Genomic DNA, 24,548 nt, shown 5'->3' on the forward strand with positions numbered 1-24,548 from the left:
AATACAATGAAGATGGTATAGCTTGCATCTATTGGTCCAGGTCTCAGGAATGTCCAAGGGGTTGTCAATCATTGGCTGGTTCATCCTAAGGAATCCAAAGGAGGGGGTCATCTCTGCAGGGGGTATGCTCTGCTCTTCCCGCCAAGATTCCTTAGTCTTAAGTAGTTCATAATTCCCTATCATTCATTACTTGTGTATGCACTCTGTGATTCCATTGCAGAGTGAACCAAACAGTAGGATATGTAACAAGGTTCATTATGATACCACTCATGATGTTATTCCTTCAACCCGTTCTGTGTATTCCACTAATATGCATGTAACTCTGATATAACATATAAATACTACTATATCTCGACATAACTATGTGTTGCAATTACCATTAATGTGTACTATTTTATAAGTATGCGTGTTTGTGCGAATGTATGATAAAAGACCAATTACTGTTGCTGCCACGTGTAGTGGATGCGTACGCCCTTGTACGCCGTAGCGTACCGTGCGCATCTTTTCAGACAAAGACGACCAAGTTTGCTCGACTTTAATTGAAATGACTTTATCCAATTTGCTGACTTCGACACCCCCAACCCACAAATAGCATATCCCTGGGATTCTAGACTCTGGGGTTCCCCAAGACACACAGTGCTAATGTATAGATAATACTGATTACAGCCATGGGATTCCTGCGGTTCTGTCACTATAGAGATGGAGGTTGATATACTGTATCAATTATTATTATTAATAATAATAATACACTGGTTTCATTCATACACTTTTACTTCCCAAGGTCCTCACGTAGATTTGGACATATTTTACACCATAAATGCAGATGTAAAATGTGTCCAAAAAAAAAAGAAGATACATTTAAAGTGTATGATATGCTTTAAGTGTGTCAACATCAGGTAGATACGTCAGTCATCATTATCAAGTTAATGGTGATGACGGGTGTTTTAATGTACAATATAAAATAAATAAATGAATAATTTTAAACAAAAAATAGCATGCCCCCTTACCCACCCGAAAGAACTACCAGCACTAGAGCTCATATCGTAAGCTGTCAGCAGCAATTTCAGGTGCACAAACAGTATGGGATCCCCCCAAAAAAACACTACCTGCACTAGGCTATTACAGGTTGGGCTGGTGACTCTATAACACAGGACCCCCAGTCATAATGTCAGATAGCCCCAACCTGTTCAGCACGGGGCTGAATTCTTTAAGGCAATCAGGGCCACCACTAAAACATGCAAGAGCTGAAAGCACTGGGGTCCTTCGCAAACATTCCTGGGGCGATGGGTGTGGGGTAGTAAGTTATAAAGGGTTAAATCAGTATTTTTGATTGTGCACTACAGGTCTCAGCAATCTCTGGTTATGCTGGTACTTGTAGAACTGCAAGCACCAGCATGACCTGGAATCCAGGACAGGCTGGGATCTGTAGTGCACCTGTAAAAAAAATACAGTGAAATAAATATACAAACACTGTGAAAAAAATGCTTTATTAAAAATAAAAACTCCCCCACACTCCCTCGTTCACACCCTCACGGGGCTTCAACGCAATGAAGTAGATGGATCAAATTTACTACAGTCTTACATTGTAATCTGTTCTGGTTGGAACAGTGCAGTATTCTGCAGGAGAGGTGATACAATTATTAAAGTGCAAATAATTAATATTAAAATAATAAAGAGCTACTCATTATGGAGTCCTAGAAGTCAAAGGTATTTTCAGTCCCCTTAAGGGATTTAAATATAAGTTATACATACTAAGGTCCTGATTCCATGCAGGCAACGAGGGTGTGGTCTTCAAAATTGGGGCGTTTCTGTTTTTTGGTAGGCGTGGCCGGGGTGGATGTGGGGCAGTGGCTAATTTTCTCCCTATTTCTGAATTAGGAATGTTGGGACATAAGAGTTTTATATTACACAAAATAATTCCTGAAAATAATTCAACATTCGTAATTGACAGAACCAGTAGCATTTATTTGATACTTATAGATCATACTGGAGCATCAGACAAAGACAATATGAATGTATTGACGCAGTGTATTATCATATAATGCTTCTGCTTTCTGTATTGTACATTGCATACATTGTATCTGTCTCTGATGGTCACATGTTTAGTGTTCATGTAACAATAACATCAGACTGGAAGAAATTCATTCCTCTGTACTCCGCTTACAAGGCCGCATAGGAGAGAGCGGCCAGCACAGAAACGAATGTGGTTACAAAGCTGAATGTCGCTGTTGCTTCTGCGCTGTCTGTACAGCTGGTGCTCGAGGTCCCATTAATCCCTTGCCGGTTGCAGAAGTCTAAATTGCAGCATATAATTTTCTTGGTAATTCCAATCCAGTTCTGGCCGGTAGGGATGCAGGTCTGAGCACATTGCCGGACCACACTTTCATCCCCTTTGAATGGAAAACCTGCAATATACGGCAGATATTAGACGGACATTGGGGAAGAGGAACTGTGCACAGAAGCATAAAGTTTATTTGCGTTAAAGGGATCAATTAATCAAAGGGCGAAAAATCCTATTGCTGAAGGAAATAGGTGTTTTTGTATGTATTAAGATGTTTATTATCCACCAGCGTTAACACTTCCCCATGCTTTGGCATAGAGTGCCTATTTATCATGTATTGTAGCAGTACTTGTAGTATTGCAATATCTGTTGTGTCAATGACATCAGTGAAATACAAAAATGTTGATTAAGCAAAAAAAAAAAAAATTCAGTACAGGACCATTAGAAATAAATATGTGTTTTTCTCTTGCCACCCTCACCCTCCCCCCAAAAGTTATTCACCATCCGAGCGCGCCGCTTAAATTATATATATAGATATGTTACACCTCCTTTTATAGGTAAATATATAGAAGAGAACAGCTGTCCATACCGTTCGTTTCAGAACATATGGTGACATTAGGTTTTTATCCCATCTAAACTGAGACAGATTATGTTCTTAAAATGAGTAAATCCTGCATTAGGTTTTCCAATCTACCTATAAGTGCAAACCTTATATATTGCTCCTAATTGGTATAGTGTGTTGGAGCCAAAGTTTCTCAATCTAGGGTTCCACCTGAAATAACTCTCAGACTGGCTAAGACAATTTGTAGGTCTATATATACCACTTTCTATTATATTGATATAGCCAGTAATCGGGAGGAAGGCTAACGCAGCTAGTAAGCATAAGGAGGTTCTAGTATCGAATATTAGTATCTATATTAATTTCGTTGTTAGTTAAGCGGTGCGCTATACCGCCGACGCGCGTTTCGCTATCAAACTTTTTCAAGGCAACCAGACGGAGTCTTTAGATCAGACCTTTATAGTATATAGCTCCACCTTCTTTACACGTCACACTTAGCAACGTGTATTAGCAACTACTATATACTGTAGTAAACAGATATGAATGCCAGCCTATCAATAATGCGGTGTCCGCCTCCTACTGACGTTAGGTACCAGATCTCGTCTTTGATAGGGTATGGACTCTCTATCGTTCTGTGACGTATAATCATAGCTTTCTCCTTGCTTGAATTAAATAAAAGGAATGTAAACGATCATTACATGTATCCAAATCATTTTAGCATAGAAACGAGGATGTATAGTTATTTTATCCTGCAGTTCCTTTACTGGTGAAAATGAGTAGTGTTAGCGATGGCAATTATCATCCACTTGTGATAATTTCTAAGGGTATTCTAATCCTCATAATGCCTATAGATAAGTGGATCTAACATTGATTAGTAAATTTCTATTATGTTTCATAAGCCCATTACTTTAATTAAGGTAAGTATGACAGACATCTATTGACCACTGCAACATAGGATTGTATGGATAACAGTCAACCTTCAAATGTACACCATATATTTACATTATATGTGAAATTATACATATTATGTGAGTTTGGATCTTACATTATTTGTTAGAAATACCGCTGAGCCAAATTCACTAATAAAAAACTAATGATATTATTGTGCCCAAAAAAACGTGAAAAAATTGTTTTATGAATAATACACGAAAATATATATCATATATTGTACTCCTCTAATATAGTATATTAGTGAATAATAGTGATCCCTAATTGAACAGTGTTAATATTAACAAGTAAAGGTCCCTAAGATTAGTCAAGTTTAATATGCTAAGCTGAAAAGTCCTATATATAAAAAAATATTATGTATTTAATCAAATTTAATGATTATAATCACCTCATTATGTTGGGTCTATTATAATGGACTTATATCGTATTTTGTCTCAATCTAAGTTCTGAAGCCAGAAGTCTCCATAATTAATGGCTTCAGAGAGCAGTAGTTAGACAAAACAATCTCATTTATAAGAATATCATGAAATTATTATAGTCATTCAAGCCCCTCGGGCCACACTATCCATAAGAAAGATCCTTTTTGATTCTCTCTTTAATAATTCATGATTGAGATCACCTCCCCTTAGACCCATCTTAATCTGTTCCATCGCAAATGCTCTGAGCCCTATAGGGTTCCCATTGTGGCATTTTAAATAATGCTTAGCTGTTGTCAGCTGTTTAAACTTATATTTGTCTCTTTGGGCCCTTCTAATATTTCTCACGTGTTCCAAAATTCTTCTCTTAAATGGTCTACCAATCATACAAACATAATGTAAATTACACGGGCAGGTCAAGCAATAGATGATATTTATAGAATTACAATTTAAGAAAACCTTCTATTCTCCAAGTCCTGGAGTACCGGTCACTATATTCCTTGGTTTGGAACACAAACCGACAGGCTCGACAGGTTCCACATTTAAAAAAACCCTCTAATTTCTGAATAGTTTTCCTTCTTTCCGGTGGTAGTGTACTGTGTACCATACGGTCCTTCAAATTTCGCGATCTATGCCAAGTCATGGCGATTCTATCCTCCAACACCTCTTTTAGATCATCATCAGATTTTAAAATGTGCCAATGCCTTTGAAAAATGTTAGTTATCTGTTTAAATTTGGAACAGAACGTTCCTATCATCCGAACTTTAGAAACAGTATCTTTAGACTTCGGGGATGGATATATCAGAGTTTCCCTTTGCCTCCTCTGTACAGATCTCTCAGCATTGCGTATAGTTCATGTGCATTTCAGACGGTTTTTCAATTCATCAGCTCTTGCATGATAAGTGCTATCCTCTGAGCAGTTACGTCTTGTTCTTAATAGTTTACTCTTTGGTATCCCTCGTATCAACGCTGGAAAATGTGAACTGGTGGAATACAACAAATTATTGGTGGCTGTTTTTTTACGGTAAATATCCGTAACAAGTTTTCCTTCAATTGTTTTTGATATCATCAAATCCAAGAAGTTAATTCTATGTTTATGAATTTCTGATATTAACCTGAGATTCAAATCATTGGTGTTGAGAATGTTGGTAAACTCTTTGAAAAAGGGTCTCCTCACCGTCCCACAAGATGAATATGTCATCTATGTAGCGAAGCCAAATTTGTATGTGGCTAGTATATCGTATGTTCATCTCTGTGAAGACAGATTCCCTTTCCCACATTCCAGAAATAAATTTGCATAGGAAGGCGCACATGCGCTGCCCATTGCTGTCCCTCTAATTTGTAAGTAGAACTTCTCTTCAAATATAAAATAGTTGTTAGATAATACAAATTTCAGTAACGAGAGAATAAAATCACTAAAGTCATCATTCTGTCCCATTTCCAAAAAATATCTCACAGCATCTATGCCTTGACTATGTCCTTTATTTGAATAGAGACTCTACATCATAGGAAGCCAGTCTTGTTGTTTCCTTGTCAAGAATGTTGTCCAGTTTTGTTAATACATCTGATGTGTCTCTGACATAGGAGTCCAAGCTTGTTACATAGTGTCTTAGATGTCTATCTACAAATCTGCTGGCATTTTCAGTAAGGCTCCCTATGCCTGAGACTATAGGCCTTCCTGGCGGGTTACATTCGTCTTTATGAACTCTGGGTAGGACATAGAATGTTGCTATTTTCGGGTTATATTTTTGAAGAAAATTGTAGTCCGATTGAGATATTATCCCCATAGAAAAGGCTTGTTCAATAAGTTTATTATATTGGGTTTGATAATTAGCTGTTGGATTAAAAATAAGACGTTGATAGCATTCCCTATTGTTAAGCGGACGATAGATTTTATTAACGTATTTAGTACGTGGCCACAGTACTATGTTACCCCCCTTGTCGGACGGTTTTATTGTCACATAATCCCATCTAACAATCTCTCTTAGTGCCTTCATTTCTTTTGGAGTAAGATTGCTATTCCTATTCCATTGACAATTGGTTTGATGAAATAGAGAATCAAGATCCTTAGATACTAAGTCTCTATATGTTTTAACTTGTGGACAAATAGATATATCCGGCAAGAATGTTGATCTCCTACTTTTAAGTACTGGTAATCTATCAGTAATTTCAGTTTCAGGATCAGTAAGGTATTGTGAATTGTCCAGTTCGTCTAATATTTGTAAAGCCTGAAATTCCTCAGCTGAATCAAATTGTGGTACATCAGGGTTCAGATACATTTTGGTTGTGGTGGCTTGTTCTCTTGGTTTATTAATAAAATATTTTTTTAACAGTAACTTTCTAGAGAATAGCATCAAATCCTTTTCCCAATCAAATCTATTGAGGTGTTGGGTAGGGAAAAAGGATAACACTTTGCTTAATAGAGAAATCTGATGGATATCAAGGGTCTTATCTGATAAATTGATGATCCTCATGTCATCTTCTAATAACGTACCCTTCTGTTGTCCTTCTGGGGAGCTGTTGATATGTCTGAAGCTACTGTTTCTCCATATTTTTCCTTTTTTTTGGCTCCAAATACCTTACCCCCTCTTCGTATCTGTTTATATTTGTACCTCCACCTCCTTCTCTGCGTCTGAGAGAGTGTCCTAAAAAATTCTATTAGAATATTCCCCCCCCGGATCTTGGGGAGACCTCAGTGGTTTCACTCTCTGAGGATTCAATCTCTGAGGTACTATAACCCGGTGTGGATTTTTCTGTTGTAGTATGTATGTCCCATCTGAAAACCTTTTTTTTTTTTATAATCATTCCTGTCCCTTGTAAATTAATTACGCTTCTTCTCAATAATCATCTTTTCCAATTGGTCTACCTCTTGTTTTAACTTGTCATAGGATTTCTGTAATTGGTCCAAACCCTCATATTGTTGCAATTCTTCACTAAGTGATGTAATTTCTTGGGAATATCTATCTAGTAAACTACTATCATGTTCTATAAGAATATTCATGAGTTCATTGGAACAGTTGGTTAGGACTCCTTCCCATGTTTTCTTTAATTGCTCATTATGTAGATCAAAGGCTGGATATAACTTAGGTCTTAAGCCTCTTTGTACCATATGTTGCTTTAAGTAGTTATTGAACATGGTTCTGTTCCAGAAAGATTTAGTTTCTGTAAACATAATGTTTTTTAATTCAGGCAGTAATTGTGACCATCCCTTTGCGGAACCATGTCCTTCCAAAGTATCTGAAAAAAGGTCAGAATCTATATTTCCTTGTCTTTTTTCTTTTCTCTTAAATAGATCTGTACTGATGCTGAAGGCTGCCATCTGTTAAATTTATTTAATGCGTTCGAAATTATTTCAGGATATCTTTTAAACCCAAAGAGAAGATCCTGTGCTGATATAAGAAAGGAAGGGGAGCAGAGAAAGTTGTAGCTCAAAGAGCGAGGGCACTCTGGTTTCCAAAATTTAAATAGTCAGTATATCATATGTAACAGGGCAAATGCCTTTATTATAACACATGTAAATACTTGGCGAAATATAGAGATAAAAACACATAGAAGGATAGAAAAATAGATTTAAAATAAGTTAACCCTTCAGTAACCACCGCTGGATAGGTTAGTAGTACATCAAGATGTGGTGGGTAATGGGCAAAAATAGAGCTTATGAACTGTAGCCTAGATTATAAATAAGCTATATGATCATAAAGTGATATATATATATATTATTCTCCAATTTGCTATACATATGGAGATGCTCTAAATCGGTGCAGATTAATAGTGAGCACCTGTCCTAGCGTCCCTGATAATGGTCTGGTATAGATTCGCAAGCTGGAAGGAGAGTAGTAAGAGATTTAGACATGTGATAATCTCTCAATCCTTTATCAAAACTGCATGGAGCTCTGCTGATATAAGAAAAGTAATATGTAAACATTAGGAATAGTTCTATAAGTGAATATATTTCGCATCGGGTAGACAAATCCTCCTAATTTATTATTTTTAATCTATATGTGGATTATACCAGTTTTGATAATAACTTGATCTTGGAGGACAGGTGCACCCACACATATGTATCAATTATTTCAATTGGAAGAGCAAAAGAAGAAACGTGTTCTTGGGGCACTCAAAGTCTAAACATTAATACTTATAAACTTTGTTGATATATAATAAAATAAAATTATTCACCACCCTAGCCCGCCGCTTGAATTATATATATAGATGTTACACCTCCTTTTATAGGTAAATATATAAAAGAGAACAGCTGTCCATACCGTTCATTTCAGAACATATGGTGACATTAGATTTTTATCAAATCTAAACTGAGACAGATTATGTCCATAAAATTAGTAAATCCTGCATTAGGTTTTCCAATCTACCTATAAGTGCAAATCTTATATATAGCTCCCTAATTGGTATAGTGTGTTGGAGCCCAAGTTTCTCAATCTACGATTCCACCTGAAATAACTCTACCACTTTCTATTATATTGATATAGCCAATTATCGGGAGGAAGGCTAACGCAGCTAGTAAGCATAAGGAGGTTCTAGTATCGAGTATTAGTGTCTATATTAATTTCGTTGTTAGTTGAGCGGCGCGCTATACCGCCGATGCGCGTTTCGCTATCAAACTTTTTCAAGGCAACCAGACGGAGCCTCTAGATCAGACCTTTATAGTATATAGCTCCACCTTCTTTACACGTCACACTTAGCAACTACTATATCCTGTAGTAGATTGACAAGAATGTCAGCTTATCAATAATGTGGTGTCCGCCCCCTACTGACGTTAGGTACCAGATCTCGTCTTTGCTAGGGTATGGACTCTCTATCAGTATTATTATAATTTATTTGTTAGGCGCCACAAGGTATCCGCAGCGCCGCACACAGTACTAACAGTAGACTATACAGGGTGAAACCATACAGAACAATGAACAAAAAGTACCAATACTTCAGAAACTCCGGCTAGTCATATGCAGTAAAGACGGGGCGGAAGAACAGGTATGGAGACAGGAGGGGAGGGGGCCCTGCTCATACGAGCTTACATCCTAGGGGAGGGTAAACAGACCAGGCACAAGAGGAGCCAGTTGAGGCAAGAGGAGAGAAGGGAGTGATGAGCTAAAGGGAGGAGATGGGGGTTAAGTAGATGGTTGGTAGGCTTTGAGGAAGAGGTAAGTTTTGAGTGCACGTTTGAAGGGGCACAGAGTAGGAGATAGATGGATGGAACGAGGGAGGTCGTTCCAGAGAAGGGGGCTGCACGAGAAAAGTCTTGGATTCTGGAGTGGGAAGAGGTGATAAGGGTGGAGGAGAGGCGGCGGTCGTTCGTAAGTGGTGGTGAGGAGTTTGAAAAGGATTCTGTAGGAGAAGGGGAGCCAGTGTATGGTGTGGTTGACGACAATAGAGAGGTCATCGTGAGATGGGAGTCTGGGCGGAGGAAAGACAATGAGTTCAGTTTTAGAGATATTAATTTTGAGAAAGCGCTCGGACATCCAGGAGGAGATGGCGGAGAGGCAGTCAGATACCCGAGCGAGGAGGGTGGAGGAAAGATCAGGAGAGGAGATATAGAGTTGAATGTCGTCAGCATAAAGGTGATAATGAAGACCGAAGGAGGAGATGAGAGCACCAAGGGAGGAAGTATAGAGCGAAAAGAGTAGAGGGCCAAGAACAGAGCCCTGCGGGACTCCTACGGTGAGAGGGTAGGGGGAGGAGGAAGTACCAGACGTGGATACTGTGACGTATAACCCTAGCTTTCTCCTTGCTTGACTTAAATAAAAGGAATGTAAACGATTATTACATGTATCCAAATCGTTTTAGCATAGAAACGAGGATGTATAGTTATTTTATCCTGCAGTTCCTTAACTGGCGAAAATGAGTAGCATTAGTGATGACAATTATCATCTACTTATGATAATTTCTAAGGGTATTCTAATCCTCATAATGCCTATAGATAAGTGGTTCTAACATTGATTAGTAAATTTCTATTATGTTTCATAAGCCCATTACTTTAATTAAGGTAAGTATGAAAGACATCTATTGACCACTGCAACATAGGATTGTATGCATAACAGTCAACCTTCAAATGTACACCATATATTTACATTATATGTGAAATTATACATATTATGTGAGTTTGAATCTTACATTATTTGTTAGAAATACCGCTGAGCCAAATTCACTAATAAAAAACTAATGATATTATTGTGCCCAAAGAAACGTGAAAAAATTGTTTTATTAATAATACACGAAAATATATATCATATATTGTACTCCTCTAATATAGTATATTAGTGAATAATAGTGATCCCTAATTGGATAGTAAAGGTCCCTAAGTTTAGACCTAGAGAAACGTCACATATACACCTAAAAGTCGAGTTTAATATGCCAAGCTGAAAAGTCCTATATATAAAAAAATATTATGTATTAAATCAAATTTAATGATTATAATCACTTCATTATGTTGGGTCTATTATAATGGACTTATATCATATTTTGTCTCGATCTAAGTTCTGAAGCCAGAAGTCTCCATAACTAATGGCTTCAGAGAGCAGTAGTTAGACAAAACAATCTCATTTATAAGAATATCATGAAATTATTATAGTCATTCAAGCCCCTCGGGGCCACATTATCTATAAGAAAGATCCTGTTTGATTCTCTCTTTAATAATTCATGATTGAGATCACCTCCCCTTAGACCCATCTTAATCTGTTCCATCGCAAACGCTCTGAGCCCTATAGGGTTCCCATTGTGGCATTTTAAAAAATGCTTAGCTGTTGTCAGCTGTTTAAAGTTATATTTGTCTCGTTGGGCCCTTCTAATTTTTCCCACGTGTTCCAAAATTCTTCTCTTAAGTGGTCTACTGGTCATACCGACATAATGTAAAATACACGGGCAGGTCAAGCAATGGATGATATTTATAGAATTACAATTTAAGAAACCTTCTATTCTGCAAGTCATGGAGTATCGGTCACTATATTCCTTGGTTTGGAACAAGAACTGACAGGCTCAACAGGTTCCACATTTAAAAAAAACCCTCTAATTTCTGAGTAGTATTCCTTCTTACCGGTGATAGAGTACTATGTACCATACGGTCCTTCAAATTTTGTGATCTACGCCAAGTCATGGCGATTCTATCCTCCAACACCTCTTTTAGATCATCACTTCAGATTTTAAAATGTGCCAATGCCTTTGAAAACTGTTAGTTATCTGTTTCTATTCGAAAAATCCTATTGCTGATGGAAATAGGTGTTTTTGTATGTATTAAGATGTTTATGACCCACTAGCGTTAACACTGCCCCATGCTTTGGCATAGAGTGCCTATTTATCATGTATTGTAGCAGTACTTGTAGTATCGCAATATCTGTTGTGTCAATGACATCAGTGAAATATAAAAATGTAGTGCTGTAACATAACCTATATAATATGTAATATGTCTAATGCTATATTATTTAAAAACACTAAAACAACTTTTATTATGTTTTTGTCATAACAAACTGGTCTTGCAGTTCCACGCAGGAGGCGGCACCTATTCGGTAGAGCAGACCGAGGGCGTCTAGAGTGACTAGTGACTTAAGAGATGCTGGTGGTGTCTTACCCACATCCGGGGACATGATAGTTGTTTTACACACAGCAAAGAGCGAGTTGAGGGCTGAGCAGTTGGTCATTCGGTTACATTCACGGCTGGTAGTTGCAGTGTCACAGGTGAAACAAGACAACCCCTGAACTGCAAAGAAGAAGAAAGAGTATTACATGTAGCAGAGGAGGATATGTGTAAAGCTCTATGCTATACGTTGGCGCTATATCAAAGTTAAAAATAATGACAATAAGAAAAGGACAACATAGTTGGATGGTTGGCACTCCAGAACTAATGTAAGATAGGATTCCTCAGGCCTGGTGGTATGGTAGAGAGGCAAAGGTCCCCCCAGTAGTGTTGGAATTAAACACAGTGATAAAACTGCATAAACTTGTGGGTTTATTTTCTTAACTTGTGATGTAAGGTTTTACCACAACGACAGATAAGCAGCGGTAATGTAGGGAAGTAATACCACTAGACCTTAAACTTGCAATGTTAGTCAACATGTCATAATATAAATAACATTTTATGAATCTCGTTTCAACAATATGCTATCATAAATCATACAACACATAGGACATTAAATAAATATATCTCACTTTGAAGTTAGGCACTAGTGCTTCAGTGAAATTGGTTTCACTGGATAAATACTTTTGGAAGGTAACTGCTAACAGGTTAATTAGACTATTACACTACGTGCTGCTGTAGCAGATTGCCTAGACAAATCAATCACAATGACTTTTAGTGAAATTATACAGATTATGCTTATCACACAAAAATCAGTAGAAATGCAACAAGTATTAATCCAAAGTGATCACCTTAGATGCTTCAGAAGAAATGACTGAAGATTAGGGTCACTTACAATAAACAGAACCCCCAGTAGTAAATTGTAATCCACAGATTAATGCGAAGTTTAAACTGGATACACAAAACTTATTTACTTGTACAAGATGAAATCAGTAATCGACTTGATGTATGCAAGACTCCCAAGCTCAGTGTAAACAACAACAATTATGCACAATAAATGATTTGCAATGTAAGGAACACAATCTTCACTAAGTAATCCGTCTAATTGAATAAGCAGATCTCTCCCAGCAACTGTAAACTTTAACAACTTGCAATTCTCTCCTCAGCAACCATTTTAGGCAGTTTCACAATAGGATCAAACTTCTGATGTAATATAAACAAACTCTTGTGACAAATGATGGCTCTCTATTTCCCTAGCTCACTTCGTCAGCTTGCAGATAACATTAAATACTGCAGATTTGGCTGGAATAAACTCTTCCTTCAAAAAGTACCATAACATCTCAATAGCAATATTACACTCCCTGTCAGGGGTTTTAATAACACAGCCTGATGTCTCACTTATTTCACGTTTATACCTTGAACATACAAAGCAAAATAAGCAATAAACTTATCTGTCTTCATATGAGTCCTGACGACATCTGATTGGCAGTGGCAAGCTGGGTCTTTTCCTTTACACCAAAGATGCTTCCTTCTGAGCTGATTTTTAAATCTGGAACTGTGGCCGCAAACACCCCTCAGGGCAAGAGTACAGCAGCAGAACTCAATGACTCCTTTTGGGAAGATCCTCCATTAACTTAGGTAGAAGTCACATAGCACACCTCACAGCAAGCATCCACAACCCACTAGCTTCCAAGAGTCCATTTTTAGTCCCTCCCCATCCCCCCGAGCATTTCCTGTTGCCTTCTAGTAAATTCTGGCACCACAATGCCTGTGTTTTTGCTGGCTTTTTGTAATTTGTTGCAGTAACTAACTGTCTCTGCATGCTTCTAGTGCAGTCTGGGGCACTAGTGTGCAGCCTGGGGCTGTAGTTGTAGTTTGCCCACCCAAAAATGCTGACTAACTTTGCAATGAACTTCCCAAAGGCACTCTGGGAGTTGTAGTTTTGTGAATGAGTGCATGCCAGTGATTTGCAAGGTATTGCAAACAAAAAGTGATTTATCTACAAGGATCTTCAGACCCAAATTATTTATGTGAATCCCACATATTGATGGGTTTAGGACTAAGAACTTTTAAGGCCAAATTCCATATGATAACGCTCGCTTGCAAAATTTTACAGCCAAATCTGGAACAAGGTAGATGAACATAGATACAACATCGATATGGAACACAGAAAAAACATAGCTATGGATAGGAGAACATTTATACACCATAAATATGGACAGGTAAACATAGATACGAGATAGCTATGGATAGGTGAAACTGGAAAAGGCCAATGAAGATCTGATCTGTTGAACAATTCACTTATTAATAGTATCAAGGAAAGGAGACATATAGATGGAATTTGTATAAACAAATAATTGTTAGTTATAATGGGGCTCATGTAGAGTAGACTGTATTGATTCATGTACTGTGTATGAGCACCAACAAACCATACGAATACATCCGTATGTAGACTTTTTCGTGCTGCCGACTTTCGTCTTTCTACAATTTGAACAGGTGGAATCGGGATGGGCAAGCGTAGGCCGTGTACAGCAAGGACATATACGTAAATCCAGACATATTGTGTACAACTGGAGGACTAGTGCACAATATACAATGATACACTTCTGATAGGCTGATTGCTGATTGACCCTCCGGCTGAATTTTTTACTCTAATTTATTGGAGTCCCGTCTATATTATATGAAGTTGCATCTGTCTATTTGCATTAATTAACATTTTCTTTTGGGTTACTGCAGACCAAATGGAAGTGTAAAAGTAATGAATTTTGCAGTGTGCAGTGTGTAAATGACCATAATTGACTACTTTAAAAAGACATAGGTACATACACAGTACCAATAATTTTTTTTTGTGTGTCTGTTTAAATATCCTCATTTTTAGGGTGGCAGAAACGGTGGAGTGGGGGAGTTGCGACCAATGTACGGAGGAGTTGCACTAATGCGTTTCAGTTTTCAGAATCAAGACTCCATTTTGCGGAGTCACATCATTATGAAAGATAAAAAGGTGGACTTATTTTTGGTAAATTAGTGGACATTACAAAATATAAGTGAGGCTGGATCACTTATAAATAACTTATTTGTGGCTGGATGACGTAGAAATAACTTATTGTAGATATCTGTTTTAATTAGGAGTGCAGGACACCACTGTATATCATTGCAAATGTACTGATTTTTTATACTGTGTTGTACTTCTGTATAGGAAATCTATTTATTTGTGAGACAGTGCCAGGGGAGGAAATTGGATTTTGTTTAACTTTCTAAAGGAAGCCTCATGTTAATTAATTATTTTCATGTGAAGTGACCAACATGTCATTTTAGCCTAAAAGCACAGCAGCGAGTCGTTACCTGTTACCTTGCCTAGTTAAAGTGAAAGGAAACCTCTGAACAATGTGATTTAGGATATCAGATTGGTGTAAGTTTTGTTAACTTTGCACTGCATTTAAATGCACATTTGGAGAACATACTGCATCCGGATACTAAATATCTAGTATGTAATATATCAGTCTTTGCAGTGCCATCTAGGATCAGGGGGTGGTATTACCCCCTGCTAACATGTATGTCAGAATATGTATAAAAGGAGCACTGTTTGACCATGTAATGTATCATTATTCCATCTGTACCTTTCTGGAGATCACAAGTGCAACAAACTGGTGTAACTGTCCTTATTAGGACACTTCAACTAATAAAACATCACTGCTTCAAGATCCTGCTTTGAAGACTACTTACCTGCTGTAATTCCTGTGACCTACCAATTAGACCAAATCTAATCCGTTATCCGGCTGTTCTGAGGTTGGAACCCAGCATCCAGTACCAGCTCTCTGCCCGCTACCAGCAACTATGGCCAGTGTAATAGGCCAGGAGGAACCATCCACAGCAACTCTGATCTGAAGGCAAAAGGTCAAGTCTACCAGCAAGTGGGTACACTAGCAACGAGAGTTACCCTGAAGGACATGGTTCTAGGTGCCACTAAGGAGATTGATGGTGGCAGCAGGAAAAGCCCCTCCTACTGTGGTTAGACGGCATATTTGGGAGAAATAAAGGGGATGGTGGCAAGGCAAGCCCAGCCGGTCCCCAGCAACACAACAAACATGGTGGCATAGAAGATCCATCCGGTCACAACAACCAAAACAAAGTTACACGACATTCTATGGGTTGATAACAGTCCAATTACCTAACCAACTCCCTAAACCCCTTGCTCCTGAATGGTCTTTTAATCCAACCCCAACATTAAACTCCAACTTCTTCAGAACCTTAAACTCTATTTCACTGAAAATAAAGCTAGCAATACATACCCCTCCACAAGGTGGTGCACTTTCAAAGCAGTTCTTGGAGTGAAGCATGTACAAATAACTGCACAACTGAAGAGGCCCTCTGAGTCTTCCCCTGCGGTCCCCAGCTCCTTCTTGCTCTATTGTCAGATGTTTGCTACAGTGTGTAACATGTGTGTATAATACCTGCTGATATGTTAATACAGATAGGTGTCTCTTTCTTTTATTAAATGTATTGTTTTAAGGTTATACTGAGAATTCATGCCCCCCCCCCCCGCCCGAAGTGTATCAGTTGCCTATCACTGCCATAGTGCCTCAGAGCCAAACTTTAGAGCTTACAAATAACTCCTCCCAACCAAAATAAATGCAAAAAGTCTCAATAAACTTGGAGACAAACTAAATGCATTACGGATGTACCCAGGGCTGCCAAGAGGAATTCAGGGTCCCATAAATAACAACTTCATGCCCCCCCCTTGTAGTTGAGCATGGTAAAAAAAAATAGAAGTGTGTATGGTCATACCATTGGGGCGTGACTATGCACAATTGGGGCGTGGCTAGCAGGTGAAAAGCCATAGACCCTGAATTTGCCGGAGTGTGACATATGTCCCAGCACTCCTGACTTTCAGGACATCTAGCACCATTGTGTAGTATAGAAAGAATGCAGTGTATATATATAAAGTGTTCACAGTTTGGGCCTGCTCCTTACATTGGGCAGAGCAGTCATCAAAAATTAGGATTGTCCCACTAGAATCACATCATTTCACAGACTGTCCTGCTCTCTCCTACCTGTTCTTGTCACTTTCACCACCTATGGCTGCTGTTTTTTTTAGTGGCGGCTTGTCTGAGTCCTGGAATGTTGGGGACCCTATTTGGAAAAAAAATTCCAACCAGCCCCGGCATTAAATCAATAGTACACATGATTAATTATTAAGCCTTCCTCCAGTCCCAACATTAAAATAATAGTATTCCCATTTAATAAATTAACATATTTCTCTCCCTGCAAACAGCCCCAGCAATAAATTAATGTTATTTACATCTCATAAATATACCTATTTCCGGCAACCATCACTGCCATTAAATAATTCATAGTCACATTTAATAAAGAGACCTCATTCTCCCCAAACTCACCCCCACATTCAATAGCCCCCAAACCTCCCCATCTTAAATTAATAGTCCCCACTACTACATTGCCCCACCATCACCCCACAAACAAAATAGCACCCATTAATTAGCCTCCACCTACCTCACATACACTACATTGCCAAAAGCTCCCTGTGCCATCATACACATTACTGTGCCCCTTCATCACAACCATGCTATGCCCCCATAAACACTGTGCCCTCCTTGCTGCTTTTCCCACCTACAGCTGACCCCCCTTCATCACACTGTGCCATGCTGCTTTTGCCCCTCTTCACACTCTGCCATGCTGCTCCCCCTCTACTTCATCACCCTGTACCTTTCTCTCCACCCCTCTTCTTCACCACCCTTTGCCTTTCTCTTCACCCCTCTTCTTCACCCTGTGCCTTTCTCTCTCTCTGCCCCCTCTTCTTCTTCATCACCCTGTGCCTTTCTCCCCCCCTCCTCATCACCCTGTGCCTCTCTCTCCCCCTCCTCTTCTTCATCATCCTGTGCCTTTCTCCCTCCCCTTCTTCCTCACCCTGTGCCTTTCTCTCTCCCCCTCCTCTTCTTCATCACCCTGTGCCTTCCCCCCCCCCCCCTTCATCACCCTGTGGCTTTCTGCTTTCCTCCGTTCTTTTACCTACCTTTGTATTGGCTTCTTTCATCTCTTTTCTTTTCTTCTGTTCTGTCTTCTCTTATCTGTCTTGGTCCTCTCTGCGCCGCTCCTCACTGAATGTCGGGCGTGACATCATCACGTCACAGCCGACATTCAGTGCAAATGGAGGAGGGAAGAGAGACGCCAGCCCCGCAATCATGTGAGTTTTTGTATACTAACATGATCGTGGTGCCAGGGCCCCCCCCTCCCCCGCGCGCAAAAAAATATATAGAAAAATAGATTATAAAAATTAAGTTAAAAAAAATAAAGTAAAAAAAAAAGAAAAGACAAAAAAATATCGTCTGTGAGGGCCCGGACGGGCCCCCTGGCATGCCCGGATCCGGGTAATTAGTACCCGCCCCCCCCTCTCGACGGGCCTGGATGTACCATATTAATAGAGCAATGGGGATAATGACGCAGGTCACCTTAATCTAAGAATCCATAAATACATGAAAGTTAAAAACCAAAAAAAACCAAAACGATACATAAGTGGAGAGGGCACAATTTCAGGAGTGCTCCGTGCTGTATGAAGAGGCACCTGGAGATTTCAACTCTGCAAAAGGTTTTGCAGCTACTTGGAGCTGGCGGTCCTAGGGTCTGGTCCTATACGTTTAACATGGAGGCGTTAGGCGCCTCCATGTTGCACTTCAGTGGAGAATAACTTATCTAGGCTCCGAGCAATGTAATAAAGGCCTCCACAAACACAAGAATGACATGTTAAGAGTCTTCGTGTTCTATTGATTAATGTAAGTCATACATGAAGCTAAACCGTGCAGTATTCACGGTGACAATGGAAACGTTTACTTGATTAAAATATGTGCTACTAAAGTAGTCGGAGGTTGAACTGTAATAAATCTTTGGTGATGTTTCCACATCTTCACAGATCGAGCCACAGTTCTAGGCTGAACAGGTGTCTACACCAACACCAACTAACTCACGGCCAACTCCTTATTAATGGTCCAATCCAAAGAGAAATATAACTTCCCTCTCATATATACACATACAACTGCTAACCAGCTGTTACTGTTATTTGGGCTGGGTGGTTACATGGGGAGAGGGCAGCTGGCCGTGCCAGGCGAGGTGCGTTCTCCCTGGGCGCAGCGCAGTGGCTAATTTTAATTAAGGACAATTTGTTCTCAATCATGCACAGTTATTATGATGACACATGTGATGCTGTGTGATGAATCAGCAGTAGACAGCTCTGTAAGATTATATAAGGACAGGCAGCTGGTGTGCAGATCTCAGAGACATGTAATCTAACATTTCTCTGTATAATATTATTAGACATCTCGCTCCAACTACAAAACACAGGTGCAATTATTAAATAATGAAGAAATACTATGTACATACCAAAGATAGAGCACTATGATATTCCTGTTAAAATCCAGATACAATATATGTCAGAAACAAAATATCCTTAAAGACATCCAATAAATGAACACATACTCTATTTATTATTAAAATTACAGATCCCCCTCCTATTTTCCCTCAACATGTCACCCACTCGTTCCTCCACTTAACCCCTCCCTTTTAGATTGTAAGCTATCAGGAGCAGGCCCCTCCTTCCTCTTGTTCCTTCCTTCACCCACCCCCTTGATTCCTACCCCTCCCTTGTCACCATTGGCTACCTCGCCATCCTTGTAATTGACATGGAATTGCTCTATGTAATATGACTTTAATTATGTTACCTTTCTTGTATTATTACTTGTATCTGTTACTCGCACTTTTTAGTTCTGCTTCTGCTATGTATATTTTCGTGAACTTTTTACCTATGTGCTACCGCCATACAGAACTTTGTGGCGTTCTATAAATAAAAGATAATAATACTAATAATCATCATAGTAATTTCACATGAAAGGACCAGTGGTTATACTCACCTCTCTTATTGTTGCTCCAGTCTTAGAGATCTCACTCTTTTTCATTTGTATAAACGAGCAAAGTCCTTAGAAGTACTTTTCAAAAGATAGGGATGTATTTTGCCCAATGAAAGTGCAGAAATAAAAAAGACGCGTAAGCAATTTCCTAGAAGTAGTTTCCTGTAACCCACCCTCCGAACCCTTCATAGAGCGAACCGGGAATCTTCTAAGAATATTCTGACTATAGCCAAACTCAGATATTGTTATGAAGACACTTGTTCTGAATGGGAGAGATACCTAAAATACGTCCTATTTATAGCTTTACACACTGAAACTGAGAACTGTATATATTATTGGTGTTCAGAAGAATTTATAAAAAAAAATAGGATATAACAATTAATTAAAATATAAATTTAAAAAAAAAAACAAAGCATTTGCTTTGGAATTACTGCTTTCAATTTGTATAATAAATATGTAACTCATAACCATTTTTATTTGCATAAAAATAAATATTACAAAATTCCAGATTAATTCTGAATTCTGTCTGGGAATCTACAGATATGGTGACTATATATTTATAGAAAAATGGAAGAATTCCAAATTGTAAATGACAGGTTATCAAAATTTTCAAAATTGCGCCAGAAACTTTTCACCTCATTACGCATTTAGCCCTGGAGGCTCACGCATTTTACCACCGGTATTTGGTCTTTAGTGTTCCCAGTATGAATTGAATGTCATCCGACCAACTCTATTCATTCTGCAAAATTCAAATTTACAGTTCTAGGGCACTATATAGACATAGGAGGAAGCCCAGCTAAATTTACAAACTTGTAACTGACAAACCATGCTACGATGCCAGGGGTGCAGGGAAAACACTGCGGCATGGAGCTCACAAACACTGGGTAGGTTTATTTTATGCTGCGATTTAAAGTTGAACTAGAACACGTCCTTCTCCCAATGCAAATACAGTCTAAACATTTTAAATTTGCTCTCCTGCAGCCAACTCAGTGTTGCTTAGGTGCAAATATTGACCCTTTGAACTGGATTTACTCCTAACTGTAAAATAGGCTCATAGTGTGGAATTGCGAAGCAAAAGTAGAAATCGAAGATTATATCACCTGAACTTCACTCCTCTGTGCACCTCGATTCATGGAAAGCTTTGCTGCAATTTCACCCATCTCCATTATAAATATTTGTATTACTTTTTCATGAGCAACATATATGGCATCAATATAACCTTGATCCTGCATATTAAACAATTATAAAAATGTGGAACAAAAGAGAGGGACACACAATAATTCATAATCTAGAAGGAAGGGATAAATCAAAGTAAATTATTAAACTGTCTTATGTTGTATTGGCAGTTGTCTTTCTGGCCTATTTAAGGCCTTTTTTCGGGTGACTTACAAGACAGCCCTTGCTAGATCCTTGCATATAATGTGGTGCCCTTGACGCCGGGATGCAGGCTTTAAATATGAACCAATACCTCATGTTTTCATTGTTTAGATACACACAGATATGCAGTGTAAAGGATAAGGGCCGACAACTGTCTTTTTGTTTTGTATACATATATGGGCATTGCCATGCAGCTGGTATCCTGTATAATATGGGATTAACTGAGTGCAGACTTATGTCTTCACTCCTATATCTGCTTTGCAGGGAAGTGCATAAAAGAATATCACATAATGATTGTGTCGAGCAAAATTTACACTTTTCTAATAAACCTTTTGGAAAAGATGATTCTTCAGTAAGGTATGTAAAGTCATGGAAACACAGTAACTGTAGAGTGAAAGGACAGGAAGTTGTCTTCCAGGTGTAACTTGCAGGGGCAGTTCCAAGTTGATTGATAAACAGGTGTAGTTGCAGATCCACACTTTTGCACTTTAAATGACCCTTAAAGAATATAACATAAGTTGCCCTATATAAAAGAGCTGTTAATAACAGTATATGCATTGTGTGAGTGCAAAATTGATCACAAATTTATCTCCAAAACCTTTATTAAACTAATGAAACTTTACATCTATATTGTGGTTATTAGTAGATCTGATATATAAGTCAACTTGTACTTTGTATAGGATGCAAGAACTAAATTTAAACCATGCTGTTTATTTAATGTTGTCACTCTAAAATTTGGTAGGAATTATTATCAGCATCAATAAATTTGTTTTACACAGGGATGCTCTGTGCTAACATAGGACCCATCGCTGTGCCACCTGTATGCCTTTCCTTCCACAGTGCCTCTATACTAACAGCAGGACTAGAGGAGGAATATGGGAACAACAGGAAAAAACCTCACCTGTAACCCCCTATTCTTTCGCTGTCAATCAGTGATATAAGTCAATGTGTGTTTCCCACATTGAAGAGTGGAGGCTGACTGCATACTGGGTCTGGTTCATATCATTTAGTGCACCAATAAGTGACACACTTATTAGCCAAATAAATGGTCAGAATAGAGACTATTTAATATAGTAAAGAAAACAACAAAAAAATACACTGTTAAGGGGCATTTTTAAAAACTTGAGCACAGGTGATTTTGTAAAATAAGATACTGTGTCCCATAGCAACCAGTTTTGTACAATTACCCAGATCAGTATTTCGGTTAAAGACCGACTGCAACACCTCCACATTGACAACAGGAGTAAGGTCGGAGCCTTGGATGGTGCACTGTAAATTGTATGGTAAAACCAAAGATTCCTCTATAAAGGATATCTCCAGATAAACATTATTTTTACCTGCCGTTATTCCCCAAACTTGCATAAATGTGTTTTCCTATGCTTGGGGTCTCTGCAGTTCAAAAGAATACCCCCCTAATCATCCCATCCGCCATTGCTCCTAAACCTCCACTACATTCTTCGAGTTTAAACAATTTCAAGTTGCCGACCTGAGAACAGAAACGGTTATAGCACCTAGAACGGATCCTTCCCTGCTGGTTGGTGGGAGCAGAGAAGTCAGCTAAAATCAAATTGTTAAACTATCCTCATTCTCCTCATTACATAGCCTGTACTGATGGTTGGTAACTCTGGGTTATAAAGGATTTTGTATACAACATTATATATAGTTAGTCGCAACTCAGTGAGATATTAATGTAACCGTAACAGGAAGAGAATCGGGACGTATATAACAGACAGAAGGGTCACATTGTCTCTTACTCCCTCTTCAAGGCACAATTGTAAGGTCTTACCTTGTGTAACCCAGTTCAATTACTGAATTAATTGTTGCCCAATTAATCTAGAATAAATTAGGCTAATGAAAGCAAATATCTACTTGATTGCTATATGATACAGCCATTTACGTTGTGTTATCCCATACGCTACATGATTGCAAAAGAAAAAGAACATTTTATTAGCAATAATGAAATCACGTAGGTGAAGCAGTTTTTTACTCTGTACTACATATACTGTGTTTACAAATAAAATACTTAAAATTAATGCAATATTCTAATTGACTATGGTTCAGACTCTGCAATTTTCAAGAAGGCATAAATAGCGAAGGAACTAAATAGTCAGGATTCACCGCACACTGTCTGACCATAAATGTAAATATAAGTAATATATTTGCACATTTACCTGTGACTGTTAATGATATATTTAAGGAAAATAGAAAATAGGTCTCTTACCAAACTCTATGCAAATGGCCGCAGCCAAAAGAGATCCTAACAAAACTTTCATCCTGAAGTGTCGTATAGTCGTATCTGTGGCTGTAGATCCACATGTCCCAGAGAACCTTATATATCCATTAATATATACATTATTATTACACAATCTGGGAGCTACCAGGTCAGTCTGTGGCAGGAAAAACAGGTTCCTTCACTGAGAACAACCTGCTACTGTGTGATATAGATTGAAATAGCGACATGTTGGAAAAATACAAGTGCAAAATGTCCTATAGTTGGAGTCTGACCTAGTCAGCCTCACCGACCAGAACATCATCTTTATTGATGATTCTGCCAGGCAGCGTCAGAAAACATACTGGTATTGTCCACTTGCTTTCAGAAATTGGTAAACATTGGGGTGTCTGTGTCCCCCTTAATACCCACCGTGACACTCTGTGGTTTCAGAAGATGGACAGTGTGAGGACCATATATCATCACATCTGAAGGGGTCCTGGGAGTGCTAAACAGACACCTGTGGCCGTAACCCTGGTCCTGGATTAGAATCCAGTGTGTTGGTTGGCAGCCCGTAGCCACTAGTACTATAGCCCTTATGGTAGATGTGATGGGGCTTTAAACCTACCTGTTCCCTCGCACGGGGTAAATAAATGAACCTCTGGTCTAGTGCTAAGGGCTCTTGTGTGCCCCTTGTATGAGGGGTGATGAGCAAATTATAACATTGTTACTTTAGTGACATGGAGACCTGGAGAGGAATGCTTACTGCCACCCCTAGTGATGCCAAACACATTTAATGCCTCTTGTACAGTTCTACCCACACCCATGGTGTCCTAGACGCCCCTCCCTCTCCTTGGGCGCTGCATCTTATCAGGTTAGGATCATGGTGCTGGGTTTTGACCCTAGAGCCCATCTCTAGGGTCATGGGAGAGGGAAGAAGCTTCTGCCTGCTGACTCTACGTCAGAGATCAGTGCTCAGGGTGGGGGCACGCAGACAAAAGCAAAAACACTGAATGAGTGATTTTATGTGACTCAGTGTTTTAGGTGTCCCCTAAACCGTGGTGTCCTATGCGACCAGCTAGATTTCCCTAATGGGAACGCTGGCCAAGCCCATAGTGTTGGGGTACACCAAGACCCCAGAACAGTAAAAAAAATAAACATCAACTTGTACCAAGAATTATGATACAGCTCTCGTTTAAATTACCTGATCATTCTTCCAGCAGAGGAATCTAGAAGTAAAAGAAAGAAGAAAGAGGTTTTCCATAGTGCAACATTGTTACTATGTGTAAAAATAATTCACATTCATTAAAAATACTCAAACCAGAT

At 38.8% G+C, this 24,548-nt stretch overlaps 1 protein-coding gene across 3 annotated transcripts; it reads right to left on the reverse strand.

Annotated features, from left to right (window-relative positions):
- Positions 1-1,944: 1,944 nt before the first annotated feature.
- Positions 1,945-23,325, reverse strand: LOC142158029 (ly6/PLAUR domain-containing protein 2-like). 3 transcript variants are annotated; one of them, XM_075211608.1, is made up of 5 exons: positions 23,235-23,323; positions 20,737-20,862; positions 20,302-20,375; positions 11,778-11,906; positions 1,945-2,405 (listed from the first exon to the last, which is right to left on the reverse strand). In XM_075211608.1, the coding sequence occupies exons 3-5, from the start codon at positions 20,303-20,305 to the stop codon at positions 2,161-2,163; spliced, it is 378 nt and encodes a 125-aa protein (XP_075067709.1). In that variant the 5' UTR covers positions 20,306-20,375; positions 20,737-20,862; positions 23,235-23,323; the 3' UTR covers positions 1,945-2,160. The 3 variants fall into 3 exon arrangements, with proteins under 3 accessions (XP_075067709.1, XP_075067710.1, XP_075067708.1); XM_075211609.1 differs by lacking the exon at positions 20,737-20,862 and having other exon boundaries at positions 23,235-23,322; XM_075211607.1 differs by lacking the exons at positions 20,302-20,375; positions 20,737-20,862 and having other exon boundaries at positions 23,235-23,325.
- Positions 23,326-24,548: the final 1,223 nt, after the last annotated feature.

Source organism: Mixophyes fleayi, chromosome 5 (assembly GCF_038048845.1).
Source record: "Mixophyes fleayi isolate aMixFle1 chromosome 5, aMixFle1.hap1, whole genome shotgun sequence".
Taxonomy (NCBI): domain Eukaryota; kingdom Metazoa; phylum Chordata; class Amphibia; order Anura; family Limnodynastidae; genus Mixophyes; species Mixophyes fleayi.

Bases quoted from the DNA above. Each gene is read 5' to 3' on its own strand.
- LOC142158029 (XM_075211607.1), bottom strand. From the start codon at position 23,286: ATGAAAGTTTTGTTAGGATCTCTTTTGGCTGCGGCCATTTGCATAGAG. The intron at 11,907-23,234 runs GTAAGAGACCTA...TCTTCTTTGCAG, and splicing joins GGCCATTTGCATAGAGTTTG to TTCAGGGGTTGTCTTGTTTC. The intron at 2,406-11,777 runs GTAAGACACCAC...CGTATATTGCAG, and splicing joins TATCATGTCCCCGGATGTGG to GTTTTCCATTCAAAGGGGAT.